The sequence below is a fragment of the Trichosurus vulpecula genome, chromosome 8 (assembly GCF_011100635.1).
Source record: "Trichosurus vulpecula isolate mTriVul1 chromosome 8, mTriVul1.pri, whole genome shotgun sequence".
NCBI lineage: Eukaryota > Metazoa > Chordata > Mammalia > Diprotodontia > Phalangeridae > Trichosurus > Trichosurus vulpecula.
In genome coordinates this window covers 207,424,067-207,448,722 of record NC_050580.1, presented here as the reverse complement: position 1 = coordinate 207,448,722, position 24,656 = coordinate 207,424,067, and the positions used below count along the sequence as shown (strand labels likewise).

The following is a 24,656-nucleotide window of genomic DNA, read 5'->3' as shown; positions in this document are numbered from 1 at the left end:
CTCAATCATTTTGATTCCTTCATCCGTCTTTGCTATGGAAGTTTCTAGGAATAGCTCTGTTGCTGGGCCCTTTCAAATGACTTTCATCCTTCCTGGTCAAATAGCTCTTCAAATCACCACACCAATGCTTCTTTTAAAAATAATCAAGTAAAGATTTTATGTTGCCTATTTTCTTTGGCTTCCTTTTCAAAGACTCATTAATTCCCTTGTCTCTAAAGCTTCTTTGTGATCTAAAGACTTCCATAGTTCCAAATCTCACGTGATATGTGGAGGAAGAGGAACACTGGAGCCAAGGATCTGTGTGCGTACTGAATACATGGAGAAAAAACAACCCAAAAACAAAAGAGAAGCAAAAAAAGGCAAGCATGTAGTGCGCCTCGCTCTGTATTCAAACTTCACAGTTCTTTCTCTGGATGAAGATAGCATTCTCCATCGTGAGTCCCCTGGAGTTGTCCTTGCACCTTAGGTTGCTGAGAATAGCGCAGTATGTCAGGGTTGGTCCTCATGGAATCCATATATCTGTGGCTGTGCACAACATTCTCCTGGCTCTGCTCGGCTCACTCAGCATTATGTCGTGTAGGTTTTTCCAGGTTGTTCCACGAAGTCTGCATCATCCCCGTTTCTTATGGCACAATAGTATTCCATCACCTTCATATACCACAGCTTGTTCAGCCATTCCCCAATTGATGGGCATCCCTTTGATTTCCAATTCTTGGCTACCACAAAAAGAGCTGCTATAAATATCCTCGTACATATGGGTCCTTTTCCCGCTTGTGTGATTTCTTTGGGATACAACCCTAGAAGTGGTATTGCTGGGTCAAAGGGTATGAACATATCTATAGCCCTTTGGGCATAGTTCCAAACTGCTCTCCAAAATGGCTGGATCAGTTCACAACTCCACCAGCAATGCAACAATGCTCCAATTTCCCCACATCCTTTCCAGCATTTATCATTTTCCTGTTTTGTTATTTTAGCCAATCTTACAGGAGAGATGTGGTATCTAAGAGTTGTTTTGATTTGCATTTCTCTAATCAGTAGTGATCCAGAGCACTTTTTCATATGCCTATAGATAGCTTTAATTTCTTCCTCTGAAAACTTCATATCCTTTGTTCATTCTTTGTTCATATCCTTTGACCATTTCTCAATTGGGGAATGGCTTGTATTCCTATATATTTGGCTCAGTTCCCTGTATATTTTAGAAATGAGGCCTTTATCAGAGATACTAGTTGCAAAGATTTTCTCCCAATTTTCTGCTTCCTTCCTAATTCTTGTTGCATTGGCTTTTTTTGTACAAAAACATTTCAATTTGACATAATCAAAATTATCCATTTTGCATTTTGTAATGCTCTCTATCTCTTGTTGAGTCATGAATTCTTTACTTTTCCATAAATCTGATAAGTAAACTATTCCCTGCTCTCCCAAATTACTTATAATATCAGCTTTTACTCCTAGATCATGAACCCATTTTGACTTTATTTTGGTATATGGTGTAAGATATTGGTCTATGCCCAGTTTTTGCCCTACCATTTTCCAATTTTCCGAACAGTTTTTGTGAAATAGTGAATTATTAGCCCAGAAGCTGGCCTCTTTGGGTTTATCAAAGAGTAGATTGCTAAACTTGTTGATTTCTCCTACTTGTGTACCTATCCTATTCCACTGATCCACACCCCTGTTTCTTAACCAGTACCAGGCAGTTTTGATGACTGCTGCTGTGTAGTACAGTTTAATATCTGGTGTGGCTAAGCCACCTTCTCTAGCATGTCTTTTCATTAATACCCTAGATACTCTAGACCTCTTGTTTTTCCAAATGAATTTTGTTATTATTTTGTCCAGCTCAGTAAAATAATTTTTTGGTAGTTCGATTGGTATGGCACTGAATAGATAGATTAATTTAGGTAAAATTGTCATTTTTATTATATTAGCTCGGCCTAACCATGAGCAACTGATATTTTTCCATTTATTTAGATCTGATTTTATTCGCGTGAAAAGTGTTAAAAAAATCTTTGATTTCCAGATTCTCGCCCACTGAGAAGGCAAGAAATATATAAATTATACATGTGAAGTCATGCAAAATCTATTTCTGTATTAGCCAGGTCACAAAAAAAGCAAGAAAACAAGAAAATTATACTTTAATTTGCCATCAGAGTTCATCAGTTCTCTCTCTGGAAGTGGATGGTATTTTTCATCTTGAGCCCTTTGGAATTGTGTTTGATCATTATATTGATCAGAGTAGCTAAGTCTTTCACGGCTGATCATCATTACAACATTGCTGTGACTGTGTAGTGATCTCCTGGTTTTATTCGCTTCACTTTGTATTAGTTCAAGTAAGTCCTCCCATGTTTTTCCAAAATCATCCTTCTCATCATTTCTTATGACACAATAGTATTAAATTAATAGTAATAATCATATTCCACAATTTTTTCAGCACCCCCTCAATTTCCAATTCTTTGCCGCCACAAAAAGAGCTGCTATAGATATTTTTGTACATATTGGTCCTTTCCCTTTTTCTTTGAGCTCTTTGGGATAAAGACAGAGCCATCCTTCTAAGGATTGGACCTGATCACTGCCACTAATAAATACTGAGAATCTGAATTCATATGAATGGGTATTTGCTGCACCAACAAAGATCATAAAATATCCCTGTAATTTAGTGAATATTGAAGAATTCATCAACCTGTAGCCAGCTCAGTTAACTCAGAAGTTAATTAGACTGGTTTGCAGGTCACTGCCCCATACCCAAAACCCTTACAGCTTAGTAGAATTTGTCAGAGCTTATGTTTCACTGGTATAGCCTTTGAGACACAGGGTCATCTCCATGCTACAATGTACAAAAGTAACACTTTTGTTGAGATAATAGCTATAATCGTGGTGTAGGAAAACTATCCCAGACCCTAGAAGAGCAATGGAAAAGCAAAGGGGCTGGAGGAACTGAGATTGTAAGACCATTTTAGGGGAACAAGTTGAGACTACTTAGAGGGGCCATTCCATGGAGGCACACTCTAAATTACCAGTGTTCATTTCCAACCTGGGCCGACTAACTCTGAATGTTGTCTACTTTTTGAATCACACCAGTCTCCTCCCTGCTGTACTTGTTTCACCACCTTTGTTATAAAGTAGCGTGTCTATACCGCTTCTTACCACACGTGCAACCATATTCTAATTAACTCTGTTCTTGTTTAGTCACGCATTCTCTTGAACGACTTACCCAGAAGGTGAGAGGAAGTCTTATTCTTCCTGACGCAGAAATAGAAGTACTCCTTGTTCTCCAGTGCCACCTTGAGACCATTCTTGTAACACCATCTGTCAGCTGCCCTTTCTTTTGTAAGATCCATGCAATTCATGTATTTTTGTTTTATTTTTGATAATTCATTGATGCGTTTTAACAGTCATATAGTCCAGCTTTACAGATGAGAAACTGAAGCCCAGAAAGGGACAGTGTCTTACCCAGAGTCATACAGGTAATAAGTCAGATTCTCTGTGTCTCATCATTTTCATCTGAAAAATGAGGAGATTGGGCTAGGTGACCTAAGGTCCTTTCTAGTTCTACGTCTACAATCCTGTGATGGAACTTGAGAAATGATGGGAGATGAGAGAAGAAAAAGTCAATGATAAAGTCAAGGTTTTGAACAAAGAATACAAAATAAATGGAACCAGATTGTGTCTGAGGCCCTTTTTAGTTATACATCTATGATCTGTAATTCATGTTGGTGACAGAGATAGCGAAGTCAGAAGGAACAAACTGACAGGGAAAGATGGCAAATTTGGTATTAGACATTTTGAACTCATGGATGTGAGGCCAGTATGAAGAGGGGTCAGGACTAGAGATGGCAGTCATTGCATTGAAGCACTGAAGTAAATTATATTGCTAAGGCAAGGGAAATAGTATGTTCCTTATGAAAATGGAAGAAAGGTTTTCAGTGTGAAAACAAATAATAAAAAGAACTTGGAGAGGCAGTGAAGAATCTGGGCGTGTCAGAAGGTTGGATGGTTGCAGAATGTCACATAGAGGAGGACTCTTTACCACTAGGTATGAGGCTCTTTCTAAAGAGGAGAGAACAAGTTGCCTATTAATTAATACTTGTTGAATCTCATTCTGTTTACTGAGGCGGAAGCAGCTGCTTGTACAATGTAGAATGGTGATACTAATTCAAAAGTACTGTCAGGTGAGTGATCAGTAAGGGTCAGAGAAAGAAGGGAAGAGGGAGAAATGAACTTAGGGAGACAAAAAGAAAATAAATGTAATAGAAAAGGATAGGAAAGCCAAGGATATTGGTTAGATTTGGGGAGAGCAGAATACAAACGATTTGGAAAAAGGAAAGATAATCCAGTAGGATCCCATGGATTAAAATTCTACAGCAGAAATCAGCCGAAGGAGGAGTGGAAAGGTCACAGAAATTATGAAGACACAAAATCAATTTCTTTGAAGAATAAAAAGAGAGAATAACTAAAGAGACCAATTTGGATAAATAGGGAGCTCACTAACCGGCTCAGATTTCAGAAAGACATACAACCTCAAACATAGAGTATATGCATAAAATGTAGTTATTTCAAACAAAATTTCCCTTTCTGTTATTTTTTTGTTATTTTGTTGTTGCTATATAGAAATGGTGATTTTTTTTTTAAAAATGGATTTATTTTGGATCCTTTGAAGTTATATAATGGTTGGTTTTGCTGAAGCATCTTTTCAAAAGGGAAAGCTCTCTGGGAGGAATAAATTCAGAAACGAATACTATATTTAAAAAATGCATCAGTAAAAAGATATGTGACAAAAGAAAGGCCCTATTTATATTCCAAAATATTTATAGCTATACTTTCTGTAGTTGCGAGTAAATTGAAACAAAGTAGATGCCCATCATTTGTGCAAATGGCTAAACAAAATGTGGTATATGAATGTAATAGAATATTCCTGTGCTGTAAGAAGTGTTAAAAAGCTGCCTTGCTTTCTTTGCAGAGATGGAAATCACAAGTGTGGAATACTGCATGTAACGTCCAACTTTCTCCAATCCTCTTTCTGTAATGCACTTACCATGCAACATTTTATATTATAGTTATCGGCTTTATCCCCTTCTAAGCCAAAAAGTCCGTGAGGGAAGTGCCCTACACAGTGCTTTGCATACAGTAGACACTTAATAAACTTACCAGTGCAGTGACTTGGTAGAGCAACAAATTGCTTTGACACTTCTCTGAATGCTCCAAATACATAAGCCTGAACAGTTTATGTTTAGCATTTCAGCTTCTTTCCAGAATCCCTGAGGTTATTTAGCTGGCCTAGCTGACAAAGTATGCCAAAATATGTCTTAAACATCCTATATTAGAATGGTACCTAATGGGACCCCAAACCTAACATAAGTAACATTGTTGTGCCCTGTCCCCCGATTTACCCTCCATCTTGCCCCACCTTGCTCCATAGTTTGTGTTCCCATCTCCACAGAAATCAGTTTGTGTTTTTTCCCTTTAAATACCCTGACCCTACCCCTGCTCGGGGCTGTTCGATTTGAGTCTTTACTCTGAAAAGTCAAGCGCTTGAATAAATCCACATCAAAATTTATATCCAGGTCTTGCTTGCTTTTTTTGGCATAACAACATGTCTTTTTTTTTTTTAACCAAACCTGTGATTTCATTGTATAATCGTCTCTCCATAGTCGTAGTTTTGGTTATTCGTGGCTGACCATGAATAATTAAATGGGAATTTTTGGAGATTTGGTGTGTATTCAGGAAAATCTCAGATAATACACATATGTAAAAAAAATTAAAAATATCTTAGTCATAAATGTATAAGTACTACGTATTATTCCTCAGTTTTATCATTTACTACCATAAGTACACATACTTATTATAAAACAGTTAAATTTTTTTCTTCAGTTTCAGTGTGTTAAAAGAACTAAAGGTTGTGCGTTCTCTTTGGGAACGCCTCCTCTTTGTCTCTACCATACAGAGCTAGTCGTGTGATTATTTTATCTTGAGCGTTTTGTAGGAGGAAATCCGTGAAATAGGAGGTAGCTGTAAAGACTCGTGTAGAAACCACAACTTTTTTTTATGGGTGTAGTGTGTTGTTTTATTTGTTTTGTGTGTTAAATATTCAGAATTATTAAAAATAAAGGTTTGGGGTGGGGCCTAGAGTTATTTGCTGGGTTTTCTTTTTATATTTATGAGAGTCTTGCGCTTCTCTTCCCACCCCCCACCCCCACCCCCTGCTTACCATGTTGAGGTAGGACATATAAGAAAGCATCCTCCACCAAAGGTCATCCGCACCTTCTCTGTAATCTATAGACTCAAAAAGTTGCCTGGGGCACTAGAATCAGGATGTGTAAAAGGTGGGACTTGAACCCAAATCTTCCCTTCCTCCCTTCAAAGGCCAATTTTTAACCATATTGCTTCTCAGAAATATAATCCCATAAAATAAATAGATAATTATGAAGTTACATGGTAGAAGAGAATGGAGTATGAATGACAGGTGCTAGAATTTGGAGGGATGCAATTAGTCAAGAAAGTCTTCATAGAGGAGGTAACATTTGAAATCCATCTTGAGTATTAGTGGGATATTAAATGATGAAAATAGGGATGGAGCGTAGATTGCATTCCATATATAGATTATCATGTAAGAAGAGGTGCAAGTATGAAAGCCTTGGTTATATAGACTAGAGAGTATGAATGAGTCACTTCATACTGTATTGTTCCAGAGCCATACCTGCTTAACAGGTATTATACTTGTGCTATATGTTTTGGGTCATAGGGTTATTAAAATCCAGATATAATTAAAGAACTTTTTTCTGATCTGTGGTTTGATGCATTTTACGCCCCAGGTTGCCAAAACCTCCAGTATGTCTTTGCATGGTCTTCTCCCCCAAAATGGAAGTATGTTTTGTATATCTAGACATGATAATTTGGCAGGAAGCCTGTAGCACTAAATACTATCAGAGCTTTTCTCCTTGCTTGCACAAAGAGGGAAGAGAGTGAACTCAGGATGTTGAAAGGGAATACTGAGAACTGGGGCTTTTGCCCCGACTACGTAAGGCTCAAAAATAATCCTGGCCTAATGCATTAAACCCTCACTTTGTATCCTTGGGAATCTTAATTTGGACCAAGGTTGGAAGCCGGTGCTCTGTAGCACTCATTCTTTTTGTTTCTGTTTATTTGGGGGTGGGAGAGTGGGGAGAGGAGCACTACTAACATATCTGCCAATTACATTTTGGACCTAGCTTCAAAATTCAATACATCTTTGTTGAGCAGTATTTTAACCAAATTTCCCATGTTCTCCTACTCATTACCTTGTCAGAGATGTTAATAAATATTTGAATACCTTTATATTGCTTTCCATTGTAAATTATAATGTAGTTTACCACGATGAGCCCCAAGTGTTGACCATAACTTACATAATTAGAATTTTCCACCATGGGATTTAAGTATTTAACTACTTCACAAATTACTCACCTATTCCATTTTGTGTTGATTAGGCCTTTAGTTGTTAGCTTTTGGCCCCACTGCCTTTTTGGCTCTTTTGATATGTGCCTCTACTATAGAACAAGCTAGAGAAATAAAAAGGAAAAAAAAAAACCAAACAGGGCATTTTGGTAGTTCTAGTAAAACGATTTTATGAGTAATAAGGTAGCTGAGCTATAAAGTAAAATGAAGTTTTGAGACTGACTATGGATTTCATACTACTTTCCTACTAAGAAAATTGAGAATTGAGTGTGAATCAACCAAGGTTAGACTAGAATTTCAAAATTACCTACAATATCTTAGGATTTTATTTTCCTTAAAATTGTGGCATTCACTATTTTAAAATAAATTCTTTTCTACCATAGACTTTGTTCAATATTAGTCATTTACGATACATTTTAAGAATTCTAGTTTGTTATTTCTAAGTAAAAATGAAATTTCAGATCTCCTTCATAGTGGATACTTTTGTGGTAGATGTGTCTGTCTTCTAACCATGTACTCTGTACTTTCATGTCTTAGGTTACTCTGGTCTGTACTTTTCTATAATTTCTGTTAGAGTCCTTCCTGTAGTTCTTTTAGAATCTTAGGGTTTTAAAAAAAAAGCAGGAGGGGGAGAAGAGGGGAGAGAAAAAGAGAGAGAGAGAAGAAAAACAAATTCCTGTATCACCTTTGTCCAAAAACAGTGTGACAATTGATTGTCCATTTGTTGTCTCTCGTTCTCACTGCTTCGCTGGTTTAGCTCTTTTGCCAGGCATAGATGTTCTAAGTGATACATTTTACAATACTCACCCAAATCATTATTGGTTAACATTGCTGCAGGCTACCTAATGTTCATCTGTTAGTATTTTCTTTGCCTCTTGGGTAACTTTGTAACTTTTAGTCATCAGAGTTATTAATTCATAGCCATTAGCATCGCTATTGATATTAAAGCTTCTTCAAACATTTTGGGGGGAGGCAGTTGTGGTGATTTGTTTTTTTAAAGTGAGCACTTTAAAAATTGTTATTAATCCTCATGGACTAAAGAATACTGTTGAACTGTCTTAGGAAAATATGGGATAGTGAAAATTCTTATTAGCAACTTAATGTACATGAAAGCTAAACTATATCAGTTTCCTTACAAGGTAATCCAGTTAATAAACTTAAGATTAAAATAGTTTTTGGAGTGCAGATATAGTACTGTATTCGCGATTTGATTTATTTAGAATGTATCTGAAATATGTGGCATTCTGAGGAAAGGTCTTAGAATTTATCATAAAGTCCTGTCATTTGCTATAAATGCTTACTTCAGTGTGTTTCTGATGGCAATTGGGGGTAAAGATTGTTTTAGCAAGTGAAACTTGTATTTTAAACAGCAACGAAGGAAATATATATATTCCAGATACTTACTAACAGTGGGATGGTTTTCAAGAATCCTGCATGTGAGATATGTGCTTCTTTACATTATCTGGGTTAAGGTCTCAAGGATTCAGAAATTAAAAGTATTATATGTTAGGTATTCTTATTGAAGTGATCTTTTCCCCCATCTTAGGTACCAGCCACAGCTCTCACTCCGTACAGTCAAGTCTGGTTAGGCATTCTCCTGCTCGTGCCTCAGTTGCCAGTCAGTCCTCTTACTGCTATAGCAGCCGTCATTCATCTCTCCGAATGTCCACTACGGGATTTGTGCCTTGCCGGCGCTCTTCCACTAGTCAGATATCCCTTCGTAACTTACCATCATCCATCCAGTCCCGCCTTTCCATGGTGAACCAAATGGAACCTACTAACCAGACTGGCCTGGCCAGTATGCAGCATGGCCTTCCATCTTCCAGCAGCTCCAGCCAAAGTATCCCAGCCTGCAAACATGCCCTTGTGGGTTTTCTAGGGACAGAAGGAGGACAGAACATTGCTGCTGATGCACAGTCAGGCAGCAACTTAAGTCCTGCCAACAATCCACAAGCCAAAAAGGGAGATGTGATTTACAGAATCCAAGTAAGTAAGGAAAGAAGTCTTATGTTGTTTGACTTAAGTCTTCCGTCTGTGTGACCTTACTACTAAAAACTTGTATGTATATTGGCCATCTTGAACTTTTAAGCAGCCTTGACCAGTTCTCCCTTCACGTTATTTGTAAATTTTATTAAATGGAAGTTTTATTGGATTTTCTTAAAAATATAGAAGCATATGTTTTCTAAAAATTTGAGAGCCTTAGGAGAATCAAAGCTGGTGATTGTGTTGGGCTGCCTTGACTTGAAGAAGCAAACATATATCTTTGCAATGGTAATTTTCCCACCATCTTATCAGCCATCCTTACTGGGTTACTGTAAAAAGCCCTCACAATCAGATGAAAGGAATTGAAAGAGGACCTTTAAAGTTTGTCACTTTTTTTTTTGGAGAGGGGAATACAGGGCAATTGGGGTTAAGTGACTTGCCCAAGGTCACACAGCTAGTAAGTGTGTCAAATGTCTGAGGCCAGGTTTGAATTTGGGTCTTCCTGACTCCAGGGCTAGTGCTCTACTCACTGCGCCACCTAGCTGCCCCTCTTACTTGTTTTAACATGCAGTCTGGGTCTGGACATTCATAGAGTGCAATGTCATGTCAAGCATTTTTTTTTTTTTGAGTTCCACAATTTTCATGAAGCTAAGACAGAGGGAAAAGCATGCATTTTAATCATACCATTTCTGTTTACAATATAGATTGTGGATCCCACTCAGATTTTGGAAGGGATCAACCTGTCAAAAAGGAAAGAGCTGCAGTGGCCAGATGAGGGGATACGGTTAAAAGCTGGGAGAAACAGCTGGAAAGACTGGACTCCTCAGGAAGGCATGGAAGGACATGTAAGTCTTATTATAAAATTGGCTTCATGGTTTGATTTTAAAAGTGCACAGTAAGCATTACTTCAGAATTTCAGAACATGCTTTTGGTGACTGATGACTTCTATACTACTCATTTTGAGTTTGACCTTCCATATTTCTGAGATAAGATTTTTTTAAAATGCTATGTCTCCTGAGACTTTTCTTTCTTAATTCCTAAACATATGAGAGGTAAATTATATATGCTTATTCCAGCATATTCTTAATTACTTAGATAAGCATCATTTTATTACAAATAGAATTTTAAATCCATCTGTACTATTTCATGAAGGAATTACATGTTCTTCCTCATCCAGAATGATATAGTTGCCCCCTTTTATTAAAAATATGACACTGGACCCCTTCATTGTCATTTCTAGTGAGGACAGAATATGTGATAAAATTCTGCTTTTTGGTTATTTGGCTCTATAATTTGGTTTTGACACTCAGTGCACATGGAGAAGGGAGTGGCAGTGATTATTTAATGTTCTATAAAACAAGACCAAATTTGAATCAGGGCTTGTCGAATTTCGATGAATATACAACATGCTAATTGTTCCTGTGAGTCGGCATAGGCCTACAATACAGATGAGTGCGAAATGTGTAAATCCTCAGTTAAATAACTTTTGCATAGCTTAAAAGTCCCATAACATCTGTTTATTTCTCATACATATTGGATAATTACAATATAATTAGCTAGTCTAACCCAAAAGACAACTTTTTAAATAACTCAAGAATATTTATAGAAATTCATTTAAAGTTTTCAACAATTAAATATAAATAGAATTGTCTTAAATTTTTTATCATAGTTAAATAATATTGTTTCATGATGAATAAATACATAGCTAGTTTGAAGAGAATTCACTGGAACAACTGATAGCTAGTACAAATAAAACCTTAAGAGACAGTTTAAATAGCAGAAATGTAGAAATATTAAGTAGAAAGTCCAAATCCAGAAAATTCAATCCACTGCATTTGCCATTGGGATTTGCAAGTACTGTCCTTAATAGGAAATATTGCTGTGCTTGCTTTGTATGAGTGCTTTCATTATAGATAGCATGAAACTTAATAAATTGAAGTGATATTTTGAAAATCTACACAGAGTGTTAGCAAGATGAGAATTGTTCCAGAGAAAAGTAGATGCTTTTATAATAAAAACCAAACAATTTTGTGAAGAAGTTTAAGAAATCACATCTCTGATATCAGAATGATTGCTTGAATCATTCAAGATGCAAGCAGTTGCTCACAGAATTGCTAAGTGTAAAAAGTTTTGTTCAATAAGAGAACAGCTATTTATATGGTCAAAATAATGCTTGGAAGACCATAAGCAAAGCCGTTTTGAATGGTTCCAGCGCTTTCTTGATAAGTAAAGTTGCCCCAGATATCTAAAGAACTGTGCAGTTGGTTAATTAAGGAACTGAAATCTTTCTTTTTTTTTTTTTATCTTTTTATAGCAGTGCAATACCAAGAGAAATTATTAATATGAGATTATTTTTTAATTTAAAATTGTTTAATATGGAAAAATTGTATTGCACAGTGAGCTAATGGAGTTCAGTTGATGTCAGGATGAAATGTAGGTCTGTAAGCATTACTTTAGAATGTACCCCTTTGTGTAATTTGGACACAATGAATGCTTATAGCCAATCAGTTGTGTCAAGAAATGTGACAGTTTTTCAGATTGTTACAAGGGTAATCATTTTTTATGAAAAACTGTCGCTTAGAAGGAAAATTTTGCAAAAGTTTTTGACAATATGGAGGCAAAACATAGACATCTGTAGTATTCTGAAACATATTGGTTTTTGTGCGCCAATTCACTTTAAAGGGCATTTAAGCTAAAATAAGGCAGTGCCCTTTTTTTTAGAGATAATAAAAGAAGCAAATTAATTTTTATAACAAAATTTACCTTCTGAAACCTGTGCATTTGGTGAATGTTTTAGGATCCAGAAATATAAGGTGGGTGATTGCATTTATGAAAGTGTTTACAAAGTAATATTTTCATGTTTCCCTATTAAAAAAACCTGCTCTGTAAAAGAAATGGGAGTAAAGACCTGATTATTCATTCCTTTGACCAGTCTATCTAAGCAATTATTACTTTATTTTAAAGACCTGGTTATTTCTATGGATATGGAGCGCATTTGTTATGGGCAGATATACCACAAATGGCCTTATTACATCTGAACAAGAATAATTGGTAGCCTTGTCTTGTGGTAACACATTGAATTAAAGTGAAACCTAAAAATTTTACTGTTTTGTGTATGTATGAATAGAGTTCTTCGGTTTGTCAGACAAAACTATACAAATTTTACTACTGTCCGTGATATTTTTTATGTGAAATGGGGTTTTCTCCTATAGCTATCAAACAAAATATCAATCTTTATTACTAGCTGAGTAACGCCTCATGTTTAGAAACTTTGTGCTGAAGGGCAAGCCCATCTGTCACATTAACAATAATATTATTGTGGTTATTTTAGAAATTATAAATATAAAAATCATAAAAGGTTTTTAATCATTAAATACTTGTGTATGTGTTTATGGTTTATTTGTCATTAAATTGTAGTATTCTTAATTTTACTCGAATAAAATGTGAGCTAAGGGAATTGTGTAGATTGTTTTATGAAAGTGTGGTGAAAAACGATAAAGGGGGCAAAAAAAAGGAAGTATTACTACATAAGTTTTGGAAACCACTGCCTTGTTCTTTATCTTACTTTGTTAAACATAATATATGATCTTGTTTTAAGAATATGCTTGATGTAAATGTACCAGTTTTAAACTCTGTTTCTAATGTACATAGGGTAGACTTTGTTAATGTCAGCTGCCAAATTATTCAAAAGTTCGTTTAACTGAATGAGAGTTTTTGGTACTTATATTTGACCTATCCTGACTGTATATGTCACGGGCTGTGGCGATCGGCACATTGTAGCTCACGGGAGCCATGGTGGTTCATAGAATCCTTGGCACTTGCCTTAAGATCATTTTTGGGACTTGTTTTGGAATCAGTTGCCAGCCTTGTTAGTCACAGAGTGTTAGCCCATTTTAATGCTTGGCATAGGGAAAAGGGAAGGAGGAAAATAAAAATAGAAGGGTTAGAATCATAGAATAAATTGTCATTTGATTTTTTTCAATACTTCTTACCTTTTCATTTTTAGTGGGCAAATATTTTGCCTTGAGTTTTACTCATTTGGTATGTATGAGCCTACTGAAACATGAGATGTTGTTAACACATCTAGATTTTTCTTTTCCTCTTTGTCAAGCTGTCATAATCTATTCTTTGAGCTATTCTTCTCCAGCTCCAACAACAACAAAAAAATCCACCTAAAATTACCACTTCAACACCTTTAGGATTGCCCTTAATTTTTATTATTAAAAATAGCCATACTTGGAATATGTGGGGCTAAAAATGTAAATTCCATTTATCAAGATTCTAAACCAGTGGTTCTCAACCTAGGGACCTTGAATTTATTTTTGTAAATATAATTAGTTTCCTTTGTAATGCTATGCATTGTATTTTATGTGCTTAATTAAAAGTATTATTCTGAGAAGGGGGCCATGGCATGATCCTACACTGGTAGGTTCAACTCAGTCTCCTATGCCTTCTGCATGTACAGTGCTGTATAATAATAATTGATATTTGTAGTGACCTTGAGGACACTGCAAAATCCTGAACTGTCTCTTGAGTTATCATAGATCAAAGTTTAATGTTTATGGTACAAACTTTATTCGTTGAAATTCTGCTTATAACATCCTTTATAAGTAGTTATTCAACCTCTGAGGACCTTCAGTGACCAGAAACTCAAGACCACCCAAGGCATCCATTCCATTTTGGACCAGCTTTCATTGTTAACTTGACTACCCTTATACTGAATCAATATCTACCTCCCTATAATTTCTATTTCATTAGTCCTAGTTCTGCCCTCTGATGCCAAGTAAAATCACTACCACACTTGTCATCCTAGCATCCTTTGTAAAATATAACAGAATTGGACACAGTGGCCTAGATGTAACATGGCCAAAGCATTGTACAGTAGTACTGTTTCCTCACTAGTTGGAGATCACGTTCACTTCTTAAAGCAGAACACTTAAATCTCCTTTTCTACCCTCTAGGGAATGTTAGCCAGGCAGTAGTAAGAGTAGTAAAATTAATGGGAGTATGCGAGTTCCCTTGTACTTCACTACTGTCTGAGGAGTGACACAGTGTAGGCTAGGAACCAAAAAGAGATGTTAGATTGCTCTCAAGGCTTTTCTTCTCCCAGAAGCATCACTATTTTGCTTAAATTGTTGTGAATTGTCAAAATCTCAGACCATGGTATTAATACATAAAAATATATTCTGAAGCCAAATAGAAATTATTTTTTCATTACCTAATATATTGTGTCTGTGTCTACTTTGGTTAGCATGGATAATTATAAGTTGACTATTAAATGATAATTATGAATTAACTATTAAATTCAGGTGTTGGCTATCTCTGATGTACAAAACCAGGGAGGAGTGTTTTTTTTTTCCAGTTTTGTAGAAATTAGAAAAACAAAAAAACATGTATTAAATGGTAAGAAATTAGTTCATGTATTTGATTCAAGTTTGACATTTTCTTGCTGTAGTCAAAATTGCCTGTGAAACTAGCAATCTATTAGTATAAAGGTCTTCTTTCATGCCTAGGATTCTACTCTGGCCTGCTTTTAGAGAATTAAAATCTTCAGCTACAGGGCAACAACAATCATAAGCCCCTTTCCCGCCAATTCCTCATTACTACTAAAATAGTATTTAGTGCTAAATAGTATGTTGCTACTAAAATAGTATTTCTCTGAGACTGTCCATACTGGACAGTTTGTGTTGCCCATGCCACTGTATAGCTGGAAGCTGGTTTTTTTTTAAGTAGTCCAACAATTATCAGCCTTTCAAAGCATATCTCAAGTTTTTAACGTCACATCTTGCTCTGTGATGTACAAAGTCCTGAGCTGGAGTATTGATTAAGATCATAGGATTTAGAGCTGGAAAAAAGCCTTATAGATCATGTACTGACGCCCCTTCATTTTATATATGTTGTCACATTATCCTAGAGGAGAAAACTTAAGCCAGAGGATAATGGTACTAACTTTTATTTTATTGTGGCTTCTCCAGGTGATTCACCGATGGGTGCCTTGCAGCAGAGATCCAGGTAGTAGATCCCACATAGACAAGACTATTCTCCTGGTCCAGATTGATGATAAATATGTTGCTGTGATCGAAACTGGAGTTCTAGAACTTGGGGCTGAAGTGTAAACCCGTGTTTCACGACTACATTTCATCTCTTCCTCCCTCAATCCCAAGACTTTGGAAAAGGCATGGAGGGAGTAGAAGAATCTCCCAGGAATCGCTTCAGGCTTGGGAGGACTTAACAAATAGAATGGGCTTAGATGAGCCTCTTTCTCCCTGCCCCCTCACTCCTGCCACTGTTTCCATCCCCCAAAAAAAGTTCAAATATTTTTTTAAGTTCGCTGCTGAGGAAACATTTTGCATGAAGGATAAAGATTTTATTAAGAAGCATCTCTTTAAAAACAAAAAAAACTTTTTCTATGCATTGCATATGCTTTAAATCAACAAACTCTTCATTTCTAAAATATGAACTCATCATATTTTTCTAATTTATTTGCCAAAAATAATTGCTATGTTTGGTCACAGAACATATGAAATCCACTTACCTTAATTTTTAAAAATCAACTTATGTACAAACTTTCAGTTCAGCCTAAAGCAGTATAGAAGTTTAATGCATAGTAAGAGACTATGAACAGACAGATTTATCTTATTCCTTGTGAGCTAAAAACTTTAATGAGAAAACTGCACTAATTTTTTTACAGCAATGCACTAAGAAGTCTGAGATTGCTCAGAACATTTATTTATATATATATATATATATATATAATATATATAAAGATAAGAAAACCATTATTTAAAATGCCTCTGGGATTTGCCCCCTCCCTTCGCACATAATCACAGATGGCAGGAGCGGTGTTGCTCATCCTTTTCCTTGGTTGGTTTAGTGGGTTAGATTTCATACCAGTGCATTTGTTGTTTCCTTTACATGGAATACAAAATCTTGAGATGAACCTCTGTATATGTCGGCGTTGTTTCCCAAAGCCATCTTTCGTGGTGCATTCGGTAATGTGAACACTACTGCCAATTACTGTGTCCACATCAAGGATGAGCACCCCGTTCAGCAGGATAGATCCTGTTTTTCTACAGCAGTCCTAGAGATTCTGCTCCTTACTAGTTAGGTTGCTATCAGTTTCCAAGAGAAAAGTTTTAATTTTTCAAGGGGAGGACAAATCTCAAAGAGCTGAGTGAAGAGGTTGTAGCGCTTGAGGGCCTCGTAAGCATATCTTGAAGGCATTTGGCTTCAATTCAATATTTTATCCAAGTAAAAAACTTTTTTAAAACAAAATAATACAGATGGTGCAGCCCTTGCTATCAAATCACCCTTAATCACCTGGCCTTTTATTTTCCTTTTCTCTTCATTCTTTTTCTATTACTTGAATTTTGTTTCCTATGATTATATATTCTGTATAACTGTAATTTTGAATATTTATAACTGTGAAGTTGACTTAATTCATGTGTTGTCACATATCCTAGATTTTATTAGGTTTTCTAATGTGTGTATTCAGGGATATGCATAACTCAAGCTTACATTAGGTTGGGTGGGAGTTGCATCTTAGATTTAATTTGCAGTTCTTAATATTCTTTCCTAACTCCATGAGCAAAGTTCCCCTTTTGTGAGTCTTTCCCCTTTTGGTGTGAGACTCTGTGTGAAGGAGACTGCATACATAGGCTTATCATTTGGAAGCAGCCATCTTTCTACCTCCATATGATCTGACGGTTTAAATTGTCTTGGGAGGAGGTATGATTGTTTCCCTCAGGCATTGAAATGCTTCACAAAGAAGATCTTGGAGTATCTATTTCTGGGATGAAAATTAATGAATTAATCCAAGGTATTAATTGCTGTTCTGCTAAAAGATCCATCTGCTTTAACTCAAAGTTATTTCTGATCCAAATGGCATGTGGTTCAAATACCCATTGTGTATTGTGTTGGGTTTTGTTCAAGTTGGTACACTGTTAAAATTCCCTCTTTCAGAATTGTACATTCAATAATGGTATATCAGCTGTACTATTGAAGCAATGTATAAGCTGAGTTTTTTTTTTTCCATCAGACTTTTGTGTGGCCTGACATTTTTTAATTGGCAGCTTATTATTTCCCTGATACATACATTATAGCATGTATAAATTTGCTTTATATAAGTAAGGTACATCATCAAAGTTTCATGTTGATTCCTTTTACTATAAGGAGTAGGTCTACCCTTTTAAAAGGATTTATGCATTCTCTTCTTTTTGAAATGTATGTGGTCTCTTCATTGATGGGTTAGGAATAAGGCATAAGGATAAATGAAAGAGAAGTCTTTCCAGGTTTAGCAGGAGTATTCTGATTTGTTCTCATAAAAGAATTCCACATGGGTGGTGTAATCAGGAGCTAGGCATATTTCTAGAAAAATATTAAATTGATCATAATGGCAACTTTACTTCAAAAGAAGTCTCAAGTGCAATAAGTGAGCTTTCATTTCAAGAGAAAAATAGATGTTCTTCGCTAGGAGTTAGATTTTGTTAGAATGTAATCCATTGATATCAAGAAATAAGAATTGTTGATCCTTGAAAACCTCTTTAAGAAAAGCAAAATTATACATAAAAGCCCTCTCTTTTCCATTTGAAAAACCTAATCTCAGAATTTTACAAATTGGAACACCTTGAATGTTATCCTCATTGGTATTCTTTCCAGTTTGTACAAGTGACTCATACCTTGGCATAGTTCTACCACCAGTAGCTATGATATATTCTTTTATATCATGTATTTGCAGTTTAGAAAGCATTTATAATTTCTCCAGTGTAAAAAGGGGGAAAGTCAAGTTGTTTTTCTTGTCTTTAATCCTCAAAAGGGTATTCTATTTGGTGTGCCCTCTTAACCTTTTTCATTGATCCACAAAATATTTACAAGATCCTAGACTGAAGCTGTTTTGTAGCTCTTATGTTTAAATAACTCACAACTTAGTTCTTATATGTGAAAGAGTTTTAGAGGCCCATATTTTGAAAGCACTGAAATTTATATGCTCCATCAGCCTTTGTAATTCATAAAAATTAGAAGTGTATCTTTGGTGTCTGTTTTCTCACCTCCTTTTCTATCAGAAGTGGGATATTTGATGGTTATGATTTGTTAAGTTTTTCTTTTAGAGTAGCCCCAGCAGAAAAGCTTTGAATGAGTCCATTGGTTCACTTTCAAGTTCTTAAGTCAGTATGATCCCTTCTTTTTCTGAATATAATATTCATAAAGACCTTACATGATTACTTTTCACTAAAGAAAGTTAAACTTTCTAAATCTAGTTCATGTATCCTATTTTCCAAGTATAAAATACTAGTGACTTAGAGGGAAAGGGTAGGGGGACGTATCACTATGAGAATTTAACCTTTCCTTTTACCAAAAGTAGTGAAGTTATGACCTACCTTCACTGCATTTCTTATATTAGAAAAGGAGTTATACAAGGAAGTATGTGGTACTATTAAAAGTACTACCAGTACTTATCCTTAATGAAGTAAAAGAAAACTATATCTATAGATCATGTGCCAAACAATCAAAGTGGTAGTTTCAGCAAGAAAATCCAACTTGTTGAGCAGATATACTTTCCTTATACTTCTTGAGTTTTTGGTTTACTGTTTTGTTTCTCCAGCATCCAACTTTAATGAATTTTTAAAGGCTCATTAAATATTGAAACACGCATCTTTTAACCTTAGTAGATGGCACTTTGTCAGCTGAACATCAATTCTGCCTCCACCTTGGAATGTAAGTTGACGGATTGCTTTATCGGATCATTAATTAAAAGCCTGAGGCATTTATATGTATGATTTATCTAGTGCCTGAAAAGATGTCTTATCCTATTAGCCAACTTTAAAATGTCTGCCAGATGGATTTATGACTTACTACTTTGAGTTATTTGAGTTATTCTTCCATGGATATTGTTTCTGCTTGTCAATTGTTACTGTTCTTGTGTTGTTTTATTTTAATTATCTTTTCATCAATGTGGACAAATTTAGGTCTTTTAAAAGTGTAGATATTCATGCTAATAGAAGTGCTTGACATATTCCTACTTTCATCATGTGAGATGATTATTAAAAAATTACTGGAATTATTGATTATCTTGTTTGGACAAGGTCCCACTAGTGCTTTGTCGTTGATGTATTTCATTGTCGTACTGGATCTAAAAATCTGTCTTTACTATTTCTGAAGGCTTTTACTTGAATTTTAATTATGTAGATATTTTTATCCAGAACTATGATAGCGTCATATATCTTTATAGATATATAGATATGTATCTTACTTTGAAAAGGCATTGGTCATATAACTTCACTTTTCAGTCTTACATGGAAATGGATGTTTGTTGGAGGTCAGGGTTTGGGTATTCAGGTATCGCTGAAGGAAGAGAGTGTCTTAATTGTTTTCCTTAGCAAACTTCAGATCTCCAATTCCCAAGGAACATAAAGCAAAATATTTTATCGTTTTGTTCCTTCCACCCCTCCCCCACCACAAAAGTCTGAATGATATGCTTCCAAATTTACTCATTTCAAACTGGTTAAATGTTTAGCTAAAAGTTCTAAATGGGAAGGAATTAATTATGCAGATAATGTATAGCCACTGTTAACTATTGCCCCAATATTATTTAAATGAACTTTTAAATGGACCGTATATCGTTCCTAAACTAGGGCGAATAACTTTTTTTTGAAATGAATGCCTCATCTCTAAATTGTAGAAGACTTCGTATTAAGACTTTCAAAAATTTGGAGAAACCAGAGCAGATTAATAACACCAGTGTTCTATGACAACTTGGTTTCAAGGCTTTTATACCTATTATATAGGGTTATATCTGTTCTCCTGTAATCTTCATTATGCTCATACTTAATGACTTCTGACTTGATAGAGCCAGACTGGAAGAAATGAAGGTCATTTAGCACAGTGGTGAGAATGGACTGCTAATTGTTGTTCCCCCAGTTCAGGACTTGTTCTGTTTTCAAAATAAAGAAGTGGATACAAGGATGGCTGCTCCAAATGACCTCCAGTGCGTAACATACTTAAGTTTCACAAGCCTTCAGAATATAAAGCTTGATTCCACAATTGAAAAAATAGAAATGGGGAAAAATCATGTCTGTTTTTTCTTTTTAAAAACTCACCATGTAAGTAAAGTTGCATCCTTAAATTGAACACATTAACCTTATGTGTGAGCTTTACATGAGGAATTAGAAGGAGGAATATATAAAGTAGCTAGTAGGAAGGAAGGTGTGAGGGTGAAATAATGGGTTTACTTTTTCTGATAATGGGCTCTGAAAAGCATACATTGCCTCTACCAGCATATGGATATTGATTGGAAATAGGGATATATGTACTCACGTGTGTCTGTGAGTGTGTCTGCGTGTGTGTTATTGGAAACAGCCTGTAAATATTGTAGTTGTTTTAAATGGAAAATAAAAGCTGAGGTTTTTTTTGTTTTTGTTTTGCAAATGTGTTGCAACAAAAGGACAGTATTGACAGTGGATAAAACACTGAGGAAATAAATTTTTTTTTCATTTTTTGTGTGTGGTTCTTCTTTATCTCCCCACATCTTAACTTCTAAGAAAGGTAGAAGAATTAATTACACTGTTCCTTAAAATGCTGTTGTCTCATTGGCTTGAACACTGACCCCAAAGACCTGGATTCAAACCCTGGCTCTCTGATGCTTATTCCCTGTGTGACTTTGGCTAAGTCACTTAATCTTCCTAGGTTCTGTTTTCTTTCTCTGAAAATAAGAGGGTTGAACCATGTCCCTTCCAGTTCTAAAACTGTGATCCTATAATAATAATAATATGTCTTATAGGAGATTAGACAAATAGACCTTTATGCCAGATTGTAAGCACAAACGAAGTTTGGGGAGAGAATATTGGAGTTTCAAACATCTAATACAGGAACACAAAAAAATAGCTAAATAGGCTATGCATGGGCTAAGAATATTGTAATAAGAAGTGTTTCTCATGTAGAAAATGTAAGGGTTATGTTAAATTCTACACTAAGGTGTGATATCACTTGAGAATACAGCCTTTTGTTCACTGTCAAGAAAATTAGGCAGGGACCAACTTCTTTATAGAGTTCACCAGTCATTACAGTAATCTTGCAGAAGACAAAAGAATACAGGGTCTTTTGGCAAGCTTCTTGGCCTGCCCAAAGAATGGAGAAAATCACAAAACTGGCAAAATAGAATTGTAATGTGAAAGTTACTGTGCTGCCAAAATGAATGTGCAGCATTAATATGAAAGATGATTTCAGAAGCTTAGTAGAGAAATCAGTATCTTTCATAACTATAGCTGGAAGAGTTAAGAGATAACAATCCCCAAAGTTAAAATAAGGTAATGTTGATGGCATAAATGCTTTTGCACAAAGTTAGTACACCTAGCATTAGCAGGGAAACTATTCATGTAAAACGTCTTTGGTTAAGTGTCTGAAAGCCAAGATATGTAGAAAACTAACCAATAACCGCTGAAAACATATAGCTCTTGGAACTGGGGAAGGTAATGGCAAACTACTCCAGTATCTTTGCCAAGAAAATCCCATACGGGGTCACGAGTCAGACACGACTGGACAACAACAATAGCTCTATGGAGTTTACAACACGCACACACACACGCACACAGTCTAGTTAGCTTGAACACTGACCCTGAAAATATCTAAGTATTTGATCCTCACAGCAACTCATTTTACATACAAGGAAGCAGGCTCTGAGAAGTTGGCTTGTCCAGGGTCACACAGCTAGTAAATATCTGAATCAAGTTTTGAAACCCAGATGTTCCCAGCTCTCAAGTCCAGTGTTCTAACCACTACATCACCTAGTGGCTAAGTGGTCAAAAGACTGTGAACAATTTTCAAAAGAACATCAAGCAATCCTCAATAATATGCTAATCAAAATAATGGTTCACAACCAGCTAATTGGCAATGATAAAAAATGGGGCTAGTCATCGTTACAGGGCGTGTGGAAAGACAGATCCTATTAATGGAGCAGTTTGTTGTTCTAGTCATTTCATGTCCCACAGGATTTCGTCCCAGACCCTCTTTTTTCTTCCCTATATACTGCTTCACTTAGACATCAGCTCCCATTAATAACCATGTATATGCTAAGCACTCTCAAATCTCCCTATTGTGCCCCAAACTCTGCTGACCTCCAATCTTACATCTCCAATTGCTTTTTAGACATCTTAAACTTAACATGTCCAAAACCAAATTCATTCTCTTTACCTCTAAACATTCCCCTGCTCTTAACTTTCTCTGTTACTGTAGAAGGCAAAACTCTTCCTGGTTTCTCAGGCTCAAAACTTCTACCTTCCTCCTACCTTTCCAGTCTTTTTACACCTCACTCCCTGAAAGGTACTGTTCAAGTCCAGTGCTTTGCTACTCTATCCATTTCATGAGCAAAACATTGGATTTCTCAGTCATTTTTTTTCTAGCTGTTCCCTATGCGTGGAACATTCTCCCTCCTCCATCTTTGCCTACTGGCTTCAATTCCCACCTAAAAGAGTATCTCTTACAGAAAGCCTTTTCTAACCCCTGAATAGTAGTGCCTTCCCTCTCTTACTGAATTCCTATTTATCCTGTGTATATAGCTTGTTTGTATATATTTGCTTGTTATCTCTTATATTAGATTGGGAGCTCCACGAGAGCAGGGAGTGACTTTTTCCTCTTTTGTATCCCCAGTGCTTAGCACAGTGCCTCTCTCTTAAATGTGGCCCTTAACAAATGTTTATTGACTCACTGTAAAATGTTTGGAATTATGCTTTTCAGAAAAAGAAAACAACTTGAAATGTCACCAAGACTCTTCTACTGAGAGGTCTCACTGTAAGGCATATGCCTCAAATAGGTCAAAGTGAGAATGAAAGATCTTGGAGGAACAGTGCCTGAAGGAAGCTAGTTGGAGAGTCCAGAAGATGGTTCGATGAGAGCTCTTGGGAAGCAAGATCTCAGGGGGTCCAAAATTATGCCACCTCTCCATAGACACCCAGACCCCAGAAACCTGTTTTCCCTTACACTGTTTCTGCTTCTCCACCTCAGTCATCATTGGAAATGGGGATATTGTCATCACCAGAAGGTGAGAAATTAAAAATATGTGCGGGGCCTTCAGGGGCAGCGAGCTTGGCAGTGGCATCAGTATAATCATTCTCTCTCTTGAAACAGAACCAGTCCCTCACATGTGGGGCAGAGCAGTGAACCATGGCCAGGGGTGGCGGGAAATTTCAGGGCAGACCAAAAGATCTGATGAATTTTACATTTGCAATGATCTTACCAGCAGATTACAGTCGACCACAGAAGTACAATCACGTAGTAGCTCTTCAGAGATTACCAGGGAGCAATGTGGCGAGGGTGAGGATTCCTGGAGGGTGATGTTTTCATTCCTCAGCAGAGTCACTTCATATTTGCTAAGTCTCTGATCTGAGAAGGCCTGAGTCTAGTGATGGAGTAAGAGGGCCTCAACTTCATGAGAGCACTGCCTTCTTCAAAGGGGAACCCAAAACCAAATCAACAAGGCTTCTCTACCAGAAGAGTAGTGGCCGCTATGGCCTGAAGGGAAGGGTGGTGCCCCAGTAGCCACAGCATCAAGTGAGCTGAATAATAAGTCACTGGGCTCAGACTGAGTTTTAAAGCTTGAGTTAGAACAAAAGAAGCCACGCCCCTCTGCTCATGTAACAAAATGAGTGAAGGATTTACTGTAATCTGGAATTACCAGTGCAGGTGCAAATAACAGGGACCTTCTGAGCTCTGCCAGAGCTGAGACATGTTGATGATCTAGCTCAGAGGTTCCCAAACTTATTTGGCTTACTGCCAATTTAAAAATTAAAAAACAAATACGACTACTCAGCATCCCTCTGGAAATCCACTTTCTTTAACCCTTTAATGGTTTTTTAAACATTTGTATCACTTCTAAAAAGTATAATTTTTTTTAAAATGATGCATCTTAAATAATTTATTGTAAATTTGTGGGGCTTTTCCTGCATTGAAATTTTGGTGATGCAATATTGCATCATGTAGCCATATAGTATCATGTTATAAATAAGTTGTTATAAATAAGTCATATTAAATAAACACATATTCCTGCAGATGCATGCTTCCCAACAACTTACGATATGCTTGCCTGCCAAAACTTGCTTGTTAAAACCTGTGTTGGTGGATTTGACCATTGATTGGGTTTAACTTGCATTTTGGCTGTTTATTTGGAAAATAATGTAATCACTATGACTTTAACTCTGTTAAACAACAGATGAAATATGTATGAATGGTTTTTCACAATTTTCTTATCTTCTTTCTTTATG

General features: G+C 36.1%; 1 protein-coding gene across 1 annotated transcript in view; it reads left to right on the top strand.

The window, feature by feature from the left end:
- PCNX1 (pecanex 1) overlaps nucleotides 1–20,899 on the top strand; it is a 219,248-nt gene extending 198,349 nt beyond the window's left edge. The window contains 3 exon segments of the mRNA XM_036737003.1: nucleotides 8,969–9,408; nucleotides 10,110–10,250; nucleotides 15,381–20,899. Of these exon segments, the coding sequence (XP_036592898.1) occupies nucleotides 8,969–9,408; nucleotides 10,110–10,250; nucleotides 15,381–15,521 (722 nt within the window). The 3' untranslated portion in view covers nucleotides 15,522–20,899.
- The last annotated feature ends 3,757 nt before the right edge of the window (nucleotides 20,900–24,656 follow it).